Source organism: Thalassophryne amazonica, chromosome 3 (genome assembly GCF_902500255.1).
Source record: "Thalassophryne amazonica chromosome 3, fThaAma1.1, whole genome shotgun sequence".
In the NCBI taxonomy this organism is placed as follows: Eukaryota; Metazoa; Chordata; class Actinopteri; order Batrachoidiformes; family Batrachoididae; genus Thalassophryne; species Thalassophryne amazonica.
Window position 1 is genome coordinate 113,290,530 of NC_047105.1, and position 14,408 is coordinate 113,304,937.

At 38.3% G+C, this 14,408-nt stretch overlaps 1 protein-coding gene across 1 annotated transcript in view; it reads left to right on the plus strand.

The window, feature by feature from the left end:
• The window catches only part of plxnb1b (plexin b1b), a 366,021-nt gene that overhangs the window by 286,848 nt on the left and 64,765 nt on the right, over nucleotides 1–14,408 (plus strand). Inside the window, 3 exon segments of the mRNA XM_034167329.1 lie at nucleotides 1,900–2,034; nucleotides 2,151–2,273; nucleotides 3,616–3,709. Of these exon segments, the coding sequence (XP_034023220.1) occupies nucleotides 1,900–2,034; nucleotides 2,151–2,273; nucleotides 3,616–3,709 (352 nt within the window).

Genomic DNA, 14,408 nt, shown 5'->3' on the forward strand with positions numbered 1-14,408 from the left:
ATAGCTACTATAGTTTTTTTTTTTTTTTTTACTGCTTCCTCTGCTGGCTTGATTTTGTCTTCACTGTAGTAAAGAGATTAGAACAAGAAGGCTAAAATGACATGGTATTTTACAATATAAAATAAACAAATATGATAAGTAGGAAGGAGATACCATTTGTACAATGTAGTGTTCTCCAAAAAATATATCAATCTCTGTGTAAAACTGATTTATTCATAGATAAATATGATGCATATAAATACTGTTTGAGTTGTTACTAACAGTCATGGCTGTGAGAACTGAGATGACCCCAACACAGAGAACAGGTAGGATGGAAAGTTCAAAGTTCTTAATACAAAACCAGGCAGAGTCCAAAGTCATAAATAAGAGCTCAACAAAACTGCAGAGGTCCCATTGGGCTTGGATCTCTCTACTCATTAAACAAGAATAACACCACAAAATCAAACAAAAGCATTGTAATAACTAAAACACGAAATTAACAAATAATCAGAAACATAACAAATCCCCAGGTTCAGTGTAAGACAAAACTGAACACATGGAATAAATCAAAACTATAATAATGAAACAAAGCCTAAAATTAGAACACAACACCAACAGTATTACAAAAAACTACAGGTGATCATATAATTTCAGTATTAACATAAAAATAGTTGAAAGAGTTACAGCACCACGTTCAGCATTTAACACAGCCATCAGTTGATCCTTCAATAGTCTGCACATGATGAAAATAAATCCCATGATCCACCAAGACTAAAATAAAATAAATTACTCTGTTTGACCTTTGTGTGGAGAAGAGAGGCTGCACGACAGTGCAAGTGCGCTCAATGACATGTTCGGCAATATTTATGTGTTGTGCCTGCCAAACAAATGGCTTCTAGTGGCGGTGGAGATGCAAACCAAGCCAGACTTAACTGTTCCGACCTGTACCATGCAGTGCAATACCGACCCGGTCCGCTCAGTAGAAACGGGGCTGTTGTTACACATTGGCTAAATCGTCAAGATTTCGCAGGGCCCCAATTCCCTTAAGGTTAACCAGTTACAGTTACTCAGTTACTGTTAGTCTAATTTCCCTTATTACTCTCGTAATGCATTTATGTTACTCTCAAGTTACCCAGGTTCCTGTTTAAAATGATCTACAAGTAACTTCACTATGTTACCATTACAAGCTCTGCTGTTCAGGTCATTCAGGTGCATTTATGTTCCAGTTACGTGCCTTTGATCTGTGACCAAATGCAAGTTCTGCCCCTTGATCTGCAGCTGCACCAAAATTTAATCAGCGCTTCCTTGACCCACAAACTACTTATCCACCATATTTCACTGAAATGTCTTTTTAAGGTATTCTGCTGACAAACAATCAGAGAGACAGATGTAACAAAAACACAACCTCTTCAGTGGAGATAATACAAATGTAACCTTAAAGCCCTTTAATCCCATGTTGATTTCCAAAAGGAATTGTCTTTGGTCAGATGAAATATTCCAGAAAGTTATGGTTGCTTCTCAGCTCACAATATAAACCGACTATTTTTGTGGAGTATATTGCTGCCCCCTTATTGCTGAAACAAATTGTCACAAGACTAAATCCTTTCCCAAGACAAACTAATTCCACAATATAAGATACAAAAGTTAGTTTTGACTAACTGTAATTTATAGTGAAATTCATCATTTTTAGCTCACGCATAATCAAGTCTACGTGCTGTAGAAATGGTTAAACAGGACAGTTATGAGCTTCTGTACTCTGTTATAATCCTGGAACGTTTGGGTACCAGTCTGCAGCTGCACATTTTATTTGTATTAATGTAAAATGAAAGCTGTCAACTGCAGCATTACTGGGTTACTGTAGATGATTCAAAGAAAGTCATTGTGTAAATATGAGAATCTGTGTGTATGTGTGGGCTGCAGGGGGATGAGGGCTCCTTTGTCAGCTGGGGTGCTTCAGCTTGTCCATGTGTAGAAAAGGTCCAGGGTTCTCCTCTGTTACCTGTCAAAGTGGAGAGGAAAATCACCCTACTGGCACGCAACTTGCACCTGTATCAGGTACAACACAAACGCACGCACACACCCTGTGGTGGGAGTTGAAACAAGACGTGATAGGAGGTGATTGTTTTTACCCAGTGGTTCCTCCAGCAAACAAAAGTCATTGCTGTTTACAGGACAGAGATTTGGACTACGAGTGTGTGCTGGTCATTGAGGGGCAGACTGTGGTGGTGGACGCCTACGTGGAGGTTGATGAGATGAATCCATCCATCTTTGACATTACCTGTCAGCTGCACCAGGTTCTCCAGTCACTCATTACATCATTTCACAGAATCACTGGATGTTGTTCAGGCAGAAATAAACAGACAGGACCATAAATATATGGACAGTGGCACAGTTTTTGAGTTTTTGCCACCACGCACCACCACAGCAGACTAGAAATGAAACATTTAAGATGTGCTTATCGTATAGTAGAATTTCACTTTTAATTCAGTAGGTTTAACAAAATATATTCAGCAATCTTAAAAATTACAGCCATTTGTACACATAATGCTTCCATTTTTACATTCTGTAAGTAACTGGATAGTAATCAAATTTGAAGCAAATCACAGTTACAGTTTTCTTTAGACAAGTCAGGGAATGGATACATGAACATTTTCAAGTCATTGAGTATGTCCTGGACTTCATTTACATCAGTCATTAAGACTGTTGGGTTGATGCTGTGTCAAAGAAACATTCATTCAGGGAGACTAAAATGAGGAGAACCACTTGCATTGTGAGAGATTCTCAGCAATGACATTTTGGTCACCTGGGGCGTTTCTCTGTGTGTGATCACACAGAGAGGTGTGATCGCAGACGCAGGTGCCTCAGTGTTGAGGACACCAGCAGCTGGAGAAGGCCAGGGGGGTGCCCACGTATCACCTGAGTGCAACAGATAGACCTCTCCCTCCGCGAGGTGGGGATAGACAAGGTGTCTGCCAGGATGGTTGCCATCCGTGACCCAAGGTGGTTCTGTGGGGTGGTGGAAGTCACAGTGCATAGCACCATCACACAATCACAGACCTCACCTCTTGAAATAACTGTTTGGATTGTTTTTGTTTTTTTAATAAACAAATTAAAATTTTTAAAATGCAATACTTTTGGACATTACTGTGAAGTCTATATCCAAATTCTGCTGATATTTTTGGTCCAGAAATGGAGCAAATTAATGGATAATAAATATTTTAAATATTGCTCTTACAAAAATAAATGTGAATTAATTACTGTTTCAACACTGATGGACTTTGCACAGAAGAAGTCTGTAAAAGCTGCTGTAATTTTGAACAGATTAATGTTGATTTTGTTAGTTTTATGTGGGGGAAAAATGAATGTTTGCTTACATAATTCTTGAACTACATTCATACCATCATGAAAATAAATTATAAGAGCATCTATCATAAATCTTTGAGATTTCCATAAGTTTGATAAAAGACTGACAGCTCATAGATGATTTAATGTTCACAGTGAGAATTAAAGGCAGCTTTCAATGATGGTGATACTGTGATGCTGCCAGTCAGGATCATGTATTCTGCTTCATTTAATGTCTCATCTGAGAACAAACATTCATGTTGAAAGTGTGCAAACAGACTGTTGTTTGTCCAGTACATATACTCTGCTCCAGTGGAGGAATACAACGCCATGGTGTATGTGAAGAGGAGAGACACCTTCCACGTGGACAGCACTCCCGATCTGTACGGTGAGGACAACCTTCACACAGAGATTTCTTTTGTTTTATGACCTTTTTGTTCCCCCCTTTCTACACAAAGCTCCTCTTAAATCAGTCTCTATATGAGACTGATACCTTCAGACTTGTTAAAATGTCTTTTCCTGTCATGACCAAACAAGCTATCATACTTCTTTCTGTTTGACAGCGTGTCCATGCAGAGATGGCTCTTATCTCGGAGCTGTGCGTGAGCAGTATGGTTGTTCAGTGACAGTATTTACGTATGTCTCAGGAATGTTATTGTCTCACTCTCGTGTCTGGAGACGTCAGTAGAGCTTTGCTGCAGAAACAGTCTTTGAAGTTTGTTCATGTTTTTAGCTGTATTTTTATTCAAATTTTAAAGGATCAAAGTGAGATAAAATGAAAACATGCTGAAAATATTGATTATTAATTGGCAAAGTTTAAACATGTATATCCTTTAAACACTTCAATTTCAATTTATTTTCATTTATGTAGCACAAAATCACAGCAGAGTTGTCTCGAGGTGCTTCACACAAGTAAGGTCTAACCAGGTCTATCACTGATCACAAATCTCTGACTCTGTAATGGTATGACATTTGCGTGGACATGCTGATTGCACATGATAATGCTGAGAACTTCACAGCGAGTAAAATACGTATTTAACACATCACCGTTTTTGTCAGTAAATATATTTCTAAATAGTGCAGCAGAAAACAGAATATTAGCAGAGTAATCCTTCAAATCCGGTTACAAGCACCAAAATTTTACTGTGTATACCTTTTGGTACATATTTTAGAAAAAATGTTAGCCATTTGAATTTTCGATAGGGGGCCAAGTAGGGGTCAATTAAGAACTGCATGGGGTAAAAAAAAAAATGTTTCAATCATATTGAAAGCTATACCACATTATGTGTCTGATCACAAAGATTCCAAAAAGATATAGTTTGGACTATCTGTGACTGAATGTTCTGGAGTTATGGGGTAAAAACAGCAAGCATGATGACGAAGGTCACTTTCAGTTTGGACAGGGGTCAAAAGTTAAAGTTGCTCCAGTTATGGTAAAAATGATGCAATTTATTGGTTAAGTTAGTAGGATTTTAAAAAGGAATAGTTTGCACCATGTGTCATGCTTAGTTATGTTACGGGGTAAGATATGTCACATGTCATAGAATCCAGTGAACGTTGACATTGTTTGACCTTTACTTTGGAGATCAAACATTCAACACAGTCATAACTATTCCATTTGTTAATCCTGTTAGTTCATTTTGGAATCATCATCATCATCAGATACATAATGTGATATCGCTTTCAATATGATTGGAACGTTTTTTAATTTTAACCCTGTACAATTCTTCAATTGACCCCTACGTGGCCCCCTATTGAAAATTCAAATGGCTAAAGCTATTTTTCTACAATATGTACCAAAAGCTATACACAGTCAAATTTTGGTGCTTGTAACTGGATTTGAATGATTCTTACAGTTACTGAGATGAAAGTTTCACCAGATGTCAGTAATGACCCAAGTAATCCTCACACACAAAAAAACCAAACCATAATGTCCATAAATTATGTGTAATAATGTGAAATGACAGGAAAAAGTATTGAACACCTGAAGAAGGGGATTTGAAAAAAGGCATGGGAAAGCCAAGACACCAGCTGAAATCTATCAGTAATTAGAAAGCAATCCTGCTCTTTCATTGCAAATTAATATCAGATGGTTCAGTCCCAACTGATGGCCTATAAAATGGTGTCTCATTACCAAGGTGTCACACAAGAAACATCTCATGATGGGTAAAAGTAAAGAGCTCTCTCAAGATCTTTACAACCTTATTGTTACAAAACATACTGATGGCATTGGTTAAAGAAGGATTTCTAAACTTCTGAATGTTCTAGTGAACACTGTTGGGGCCATAATCTGAAAGTGGAAAGAACATCATTTCACCATAAACTTGGGAAAGTGTAACCTCATGTGACAATATTAAAACATGCTCTGAAATATTTCTTACCAAAATCCAAAAGGTGTGTAGTTCCTTTACAAAAAACATGAATTATAGGAAATCAAAATCTTACTCTGTCCCATGGGTAGATTCAAATTGTATAAACTTAATGAAAAAAAGAGACCAGTTACTGAAAAACTCAATTAAATCCAGGTTGACAACAGACAGACAGAAATATACAGTGGGGCAAAAAAGTATTTAGTCAGCCCCTGATTGCGCACGTTCTTCGACTTAGAAACATGAGAGAAGTCTGTAATTTTCAACATAGGTACACTTCAACTATGAGAGAAAAAATCAGGAAATCAAATTGTCAGATTTTTAAAGAATTTATTTGTAAATTATGGTGGAAATAAGTATTTGGTCACCCACAAACAAGCAAGATTTCTGGCTCTCACAGACCTGTAACTTCTTTAAGAAGATCTTCTGTCCTCCACCTGTTACCTGTATTAATGGCACCTGTTGGAACTCGTTATCTTTATAAAAGACACCTATCCACAGCCTCAAACAGTCAGACTCCAAACTCAACCATGGCCAAGACCAAAGAGCTGTTGAAGGACACCAGGAAGAACATTGTAGACCTGCACCAGGCTGGGAAGAGTGAATCTACAATAGGCATCAGGTTTGTGTGAATAAATCAATTGTAAGAAAATGGAAGACATACAGTAAGTAGTGTTCAGAATAATAGTAGTGCTATGTGACTAAAAAGATTAATCCAGGTTTTGAGTATATTTTTTATTGTTACATGGGAAACAAGGTACCAGTAGATTCAGTAGATTCTCACAAATCCAACAAGACCAAGCATTCATGATATGCACACTCTTAAGGCTATGAAATTGGGCTATTAGTAAAAAAAAGTAGAAAAGGGGGTGTTCACAATAATAGTAGCATCTGCTGTTGATGCTACAAACTCAAAACTATTATGTTCAAACTGCTTTTTTAGCAATCCTGTGAATCACTAAACTAGTATTTAGTTGTATAACCACAGTTTTTCATGATTTCTTTACATCTGCGAGGCGTTAATTTTGTTGGTTTGGAACCAAGATTTTGCTCGGTTACTAGTGTGCTTGGGGTCATTGTCTTGTTGAAACACCGATTTCAAGGGCATGTCCTCTTCAGCATAAGGCAACATGACCTCTTCAAGTATTTTTACATATCCAGACTGATCCATGATACCTGGTATGCGATATATAGGCCCAGCACCATAGTAGGAGAAACATGCCCATATCATGATGCTTGCACCACCATGCTTCACTGTCTTCACTGAACTGTGGCTTGAATTCAGAGTTTCGGGGTCGTCTCACAAACTGTCTGTGGCCCTTGAACCCAAAAAGAACAATTTTACTCTCACCAATCCACAAAATATTCCTTCTTTGGCAAATTGTAACCTCTTCTGCACATGTCTTTTATTTAACAGAGGGACTTTGCGGGGGATTCTTGCAAATAAATTAGCTTCACATAGGCGTCTTCTAACTGTCACAGCACTTACAGGTAACTCCAGACTGTCTTTGATCATCCTGGACCTGATCAGTGGGTGAACCTTTGCCATTCTGGTTATTCCTCTATCCATTTTGATGGTTGTTTTCCGTTTTCTTCCACGCGTCTTTTTTTTTTTTTTTGTCCATTTTAAATCGTTGGAGATCATTGTAGATGAACAGCCTATCATTTTTTGTACCTGCGTATAGGTTTTCCCTCTCCAATCAACTTTTTAATCAAACTACGCTGTTCTTCTGAACAATGTCTTGAACATCCCATTTTCCTCAGGCTTTCAAAGAGAAAAGCATGTTCAACAGGTGCTGGCTTCATCCTTACATAGGGGACACTTGATTCACACCTGTTTGTTCTCAAAATTGACGAACTCACTGACTGAATGCCACGCTACTATTATTGTGAACACCCCCTTTTCTACTTTTTTTTACTAATAGCCTAATTTCACCGCCTTAAGAGTGTGTCATGAATGCTTGGTCTTGGTGGATTTGTGAGAATCTACTGAATCTACTGGTACCTTGTTTCCCATGTAACAATAAGAAATATACTCAAAACCTGGATTGATCTTTTTAGTCACATAGCAGTACTATTATTCTGATCACTACTGTACAAGACCATTGATAATTTCCCTCAATCTCAGGCTCCACGCAAGATATCATCCAGTGGGGTCAAAATGATCATGAGAACGGTGAGCAAAAATCACAGTACTACATGGAGGGACCTGATGAATGACCTGCAGAGAGCTGGGACCAAAGTAACAAAGACTACACACTACGCAGAGAGGGACTCAAATCCTGCAGTGCCAGGCGTGTCCCCCTGCTTAAGCTAGTACATGTCCAGGCCTGTCTGAAGTTTGCCAGACAGCATATGGATGATCCAGAAGAGGATTGGGAGAATATCATGTGGTCCGATGAAACCAAAATAGAACTTTTTGGTAAAAACTCAACTTGTCGTGTTTGGAGGAAAAAGAAGGCTGAGTTGCATTCCAAGAACACCATACCTACTGTGAAGCATGGGGGTGGAAACATCATGCTTTGGGGCTGTTTTTCTGCAAAGAGGACAGGATGACTGATCCGTATCAAGGGAAGAATGAACATGGCCACGTATCGTGTGATTTTAAGCCAAAACCTTCTTCCATCAGTGAGAGCATTGAAGATGCAATGTGGCTGCGTCTTCCAGCATGACAATGATCCCAAACACACCACTCGGGCAACGAAGGAGTGGCTCTGTAAAAAGCATTTCAAGGTCCTGGAGTGAACTAGCCAGTCTCCAGACCTCAACCCCATAGAAAATTTGTTGAGGGAGTTGAAAGTCCATGTTGCCCAGCAACAGCCCCAAAACATCACTGCTCTAGAGGAGATCTGCATGGAGGAATGGGCCAAAATACCAGCTACAGTGTGTGCAAACCTGGTGAAGACTTACAGGAAACGTTTGACCTCTGTCATTGCCAACAAAGGATATGTTACAAAGTACTAAGTTGAACTTTTGTTATTGACCAAATGCTTATTTTCCACCATAATTTACAAATAAATTCTTTAAAAATCCTACAATTTTATTTCCTGGATTTTTTTTCTCATTTTGTCTCTCATAGTTAAAGTGTACCTATGATGAAAATTACAGACCTCTCTCATCTTTCTAAGTAGGGGGACTTGCACAATCAGGGGCTGACTAAATACTTTTTTACCCCACTGTACTTCAGTGGGAAACAGCGTAATATCAGAAATGCGAAGAGCAAAAGCAATTTTTTATCACAATAATGCAAAACGCAACTGGAAAACAAATATGGCAGAATATTAACAAACTTTTATTGACGCAAAAAAGAAAGATGCAAATGATTTGGAATTGAAAATAACCAGCTTGTGAATGATCCTACGATTTTAGCAAAAGAGCTGAATTTATCATTCCTACTCTCTGTTGAAGAGATGGCAGCATGTTTTAAGCCGCCTGAAATAACCTACAACAATCCAGGACACAGTCAAACGTTTAATATAGAACCAGTATCAGAGATTGAAACTCTAAAGATTATAAATGCCATGGAGTTCAAAGCTAAAGACCATCATGGCTTTAATGTTGGATTCCAGAAACACACAATATTTCCCTGGCACATCCAATTATGCATTTAATGAATTTGTCAATTTAGCATTCTGTTGTACCAGACATGGAAGATGGCCAGTTACCCTGATCTTTAAGGCGGGTGACAAAAATAATATTACAGTTTTTTTCAATTGCTAACAAGCGCTTACCCATACATTGGATACTTTTTCTAAACTCTTAACACAGAGTGACACCTAGGAAACACAATTGGCCAAATGGTTAATTTTCTTCTCAAAAGCACATACTGTTAAACAAATACTGAAATCTTCATTTCAAAATAGAACACACCTTTTTCTGCACATACTAATGTTACCAAAACACTGGATATATGACTCAAAATGAAATACTTCTGTCAGTGAATAACACTTGTTTTCATTTCACAAGGTATATGAAGTCAGTCAAAGTACACCAGGGTTCAAAATACTGAGTACTCTTCACATTTAATAACTACATAGACATTTTTGTTTCAATTTTACATGTATTTGTATGTCATATCTTGTCTGTTATGAAAATGTAAGCATTGTGGAAATGTGTTTACTGACTGCAAATTGTGTGAAAATGTCATGAAATGTGTGAATGGTATGGCCACAAAAGTCTGATATTTTGCTAATTGTGTGAAGAGTTTTGAAAATGTGTCAAATGGCTGGACGCACGCTTGTTAGCAACTGAAAAAAACTGTAATAACTAGAGACCTATTAGCATACTGTCTTTTCTAAAGTCCTTGAAAAGTGGGTCACCAAGCAATTGATTCAACATCTACAAAGTGGTCAACCTACTCTGCATCCCATGCAATTCGGTTTTCGTGCATATCATTCAAGTGAGACTGCCATAACAATGTTCATGGAAAAAGTGAAAAGTCTTCTGGAAAAAAAAACAATTATGTTGGAGCAGTTTTCTTAGATTTGCGAAAAGCGTTTGATCTAGTGAATCATAACATTTTATTATCAAAGTTACAGTCCTTTAATTTTTCTGAGCATGCCATAAAATGGATGGCATCTTATCTATCAAATAGAAACCAAGCCACCATGGTTAATGGTATTAAACCCCCTACTTAGATTGTGCACTAGGAGTCCCCCAAGGATCCATCTTGGGGCCCATTTTATTTTCATTATTTATTAATGACCTACCAAATGTTTGTGAGGATGTGGACATACAACTTTATGCTGATGATGCGGTAATCTACACAAGTGCAAGATCACCTGAGGCAGCAGCTCAAACTCTTACGTCAGCCCCAAAGTATAAATTAAATCTAAATTGGCTTAATGGATCGTGTCTGAAATTAAACATAGAGAAAACTGTCTGTATGTATTTTTCAAAAAAGGCTTCCAATATTGAGCGTTCCAATGTGTACATTGGAGATGATGAACTGCAGTTAGTTAAACAATTCAAATATTTGGGAGTGTTGCTGGACTCGACGCTCTCCTTTAAAAATCATATTAAAATAACTAAAATAATCATATACAATATGTTTAACTTCAACCAAATAAGGTCGTCAATGACAGATCAAGCAGCTATGATACTCTTGCACTTGCGCTTTTTTTTTTTCTCATGTAGGTTACTGCATAACCAGCTGGTCTCTAAACGGTGTGACAATTCTAAAACCAATTGAAAGGCTTTACAAAAGAGCATTGAAAATTTTAGATAAAAGACCATTTTCGTATCATCATTGTAAAATTTTAACAAAGTATAACTTGTTTAGTTTTGAAAATTTTCTAAAATTTAAAAATGCTTGTCTAATATACAAGACTTTACATGGGTTGGCTCCTCCACCTCTTGCAAAGTATATTAAATATAGAACAACTGGTCCGAGGGTCACCAGGGCTATGAGTAGAGGGGACTGTGAAATGTCTGAGGAAAAACAGCTTTTGCACAAAATGTTCTGTTTATCACAGGGGGCGGGGTCGCCCCCCCCCCCCCCAACAAAAAAAGTGCGCACCGGAGGGTACCTGCCTCTGAGCGTGCGTAATGAATTGGGTGCACTCCTAGAAAGCTTGTGTATTTAGGCTACACCGTTGTAAGAGACTGACTGAGTAAGAGTAAAGAGTGATGACAGTATTTTTTTTAATTATTATTTGAACGTATAGACCCTCGGTCAAGTGATCTCCTGCATACCACAAAACCAAACCAACAACTGATCTGAGAAACGACACGAGACAGTAGATTAACCCCACATAAACCTTTCATATACAGTGGTCCCTCGTTTATCGTGGGAGTTACATTCTAAAAATAGCCCGCAATAGGCGAAATCCGTGAAGTAGTCAGCGTTATTTTTTGCAATTATTATAGACGTTTTAAGGCTGTAAAACTCCTCACTACACACTATACACTTTTCTCAAACAGGCATTAACATTGTCTCACTTTTCTCTCATGTGTAAACACTCTCAAAGTTCAAACTTTAGTAGAAAAATAAGACCAACCTGTTTTCAGGCCCAAACATTTGTTTGAGAAATAAAAATAGAACTTTTTCCTATAAATAATTATGTTGGCTTTTAGAACTAACGAATTTAATTTTAACGATCAACCTACAAGGTTGGACACATAAGAAATTATTAATAGTGACTGACCAGTATTTCACAGTTCCTCTGATCGCGCCTCTTCGTCCTGGTGCTGCGCCATTGTTGCGCCTTTTTCCACTCACACCTCGCTGCAGGTGTCTTTTTCCGAGTGAAGAACACAGTTATGGGTAGTTGTTGGTGCTGTTTTTTCTTCTGGGCGAGAAGATTCTTATAAACAGAATACAATGCCCGTACTCTCCCTTTGTGGTGCCGCAACGTGTCCCGTCATCTCGACAGAACACCGGCCTGCTTGATGAGGACGCAGAGCACAATGAACTGTAAAAAAAAAAAAAAAGCATGCAAAATTGGACTAAAAAAATCCGCGAAACTGCGAGGCGCTATATTTCCCAGTATTTCTTTTTCTTTCTTTTTTATTTTTATTTTTGATAACTCTCATATCCGAGGGGGTGAGGTTGATGAAATGAGGGGGCGTTGCCCCCAAACGCCCCCTCGTGGTGCCGGGTCCGAGTTCAACCTAAAAAAAAAGTCAACCTCAAAACAATAGAAAAGCAGGGAGAAACAATCAGTCCCTGTCTCAATCATCCAGTGTTCAGCAATGTGTCACGTCGTCGTCTTCTTCTTTCGGTTTGGTCCCGGTGTCACATGACCAATGGAGCAAAATATGATTGGTTGAACATTGGATGACTGAGACAGGGATCAATTGCTTCTGCTTTTCTATTTTTTGAGGTTGAATATTTTGTTTAGGTTGAATTTTTTGAGGATGGATTTTTTTTTTTTTTAGGATGAAATTTTTGAGGCTGAATAGTTGGATGCTAAACAAATACAACCTTAGAAACTGTCCATAGTTACAGTCCTTCCCTGGTCCATAAATGGTTCCATCAACTTCAAACTGACATTCTCTATCTCAGTCCTATTCGCCCCTGCCCCTCAACTTGAAAGAGGCTGTGTCTCAGGTTTTCTGTGAGTGTGTGTGTGGGGCGAGCAGTGCTGGCAGGTACTCGGCTCATTTATATAACAAAGGGAGGAGCTTTGTGGCATGCTAAACTTTGGGGGGATTTTCATTGCAGACTAAAGTCTGCTGTCTGGGCCTACAAGTGCTAAACTAACTAAACCAATTGAACTACAAAAACACAAATCAATAACGCTAACAACTCTGTTAAATTAACCCTCTGGGGCCGACGCCGTCATATACACGTACAACGGCTAAGACCAAGCTTTACTAAATTATAAATAACTTTTACATGATATAAGACAGAAACTTACTTTTTTTTTTGTTGCTGAAAAGTTAACTCCGCAGACTTTCGAGCCAGCCATCGGCCATCTTTGTACTCCTCATAGAAGCTGTGTGATGACGTGTGCAATGTGAGTGTCCAATCGGAATTGGTTCACCGTCACATGGTTTTCCAAAATCCAATCGTAGGGCAGATTTACCTCACGAGAAAAGCCAAAGATCATTTTCAGGAGTGATATGTTACTAGTTGGCCCGTTTGAATAGCCCCCTGGGTGCTCCAATGAGTACATACTATTAGTACATACTCGGTGCGCCCTGCACCATTACGCACAGCGATCGGTGAAAGCAGAAGCACACAGAGAGCCTCTGATGACAATCTCACGTGCTCAAATAAAGAGTGTGTAACTATCAGGATTGCTCCACTAGTTTGCATGTGAATGTTACTGGATAGCTCTGTTGCTTTCTCTGCGTAAAACACTGTTTACCATATCAATGGACAACAAAACGCACAGACCATTTTGTATATATTGTTCAAAATGTGCATTTGTGTTTATTGTTTGAACCTTTGTTGTACGGTCTTTCACACAAGACCTCAAATTACCTTTATAAAGTGTCAAAACAGTTGTTTATTATAGTTCTCTGTGTGTTTTGAATAAATGTGTGTGGAAAATTATTTTAGCTTTATTTTTTCCTTGCCTATTTTTGATTGTAAACCTTTATTACACTTATAAAACACAACAGAAACATATATATTCTGAAAGCACAGGTTGTCCTGAAAAAAGAGACATAAAACTTGATTGTGGGATGCAGGGAGAGCTGTTAACAGCAATAATAAAACATTTATGCCAGGCGAGTGAAATGTCCAAAAAATGCCCTCGGGCCCCAGAGGGTTAACATAAACTACAATAACAACATTTAAAACCCCCAAACCCTGAACTCCCATGGTGCATTGCAGCACAAAACCCATTGTTCATTGTTGTTAGCTAATATTGCTAATTTCTCCAAAAATATTAGTCCTATCAACTTTCCATTTTCGCAGCGTTCCTTGACCCAAAATGCATATGCATACCAAATGACAAATGTCTCTCCACAGTTTCTCTGTGATCGAAGCCATAGCCACACACGCATACACATGCACAGAGGCCACTTGGCTATTACAATTTACATACTTTTCAATGCTTGCAGCATTTTTAAATTTTGACCCCTCTGTTATTCTTCATTGGCCCCTACCTGGCTGTAGCCACCACCCTGGGATGGCCATACATTTTTGTGTAGGCCATGGTAAGATGAGGCTGAATTGTGTTGTTTAGTCCCCTTAACTGGTCCTGATTAGGGTCAAAATTGGCTACTGACTCATGGACTAATGGGACTTCAGATGAATTCTATAAG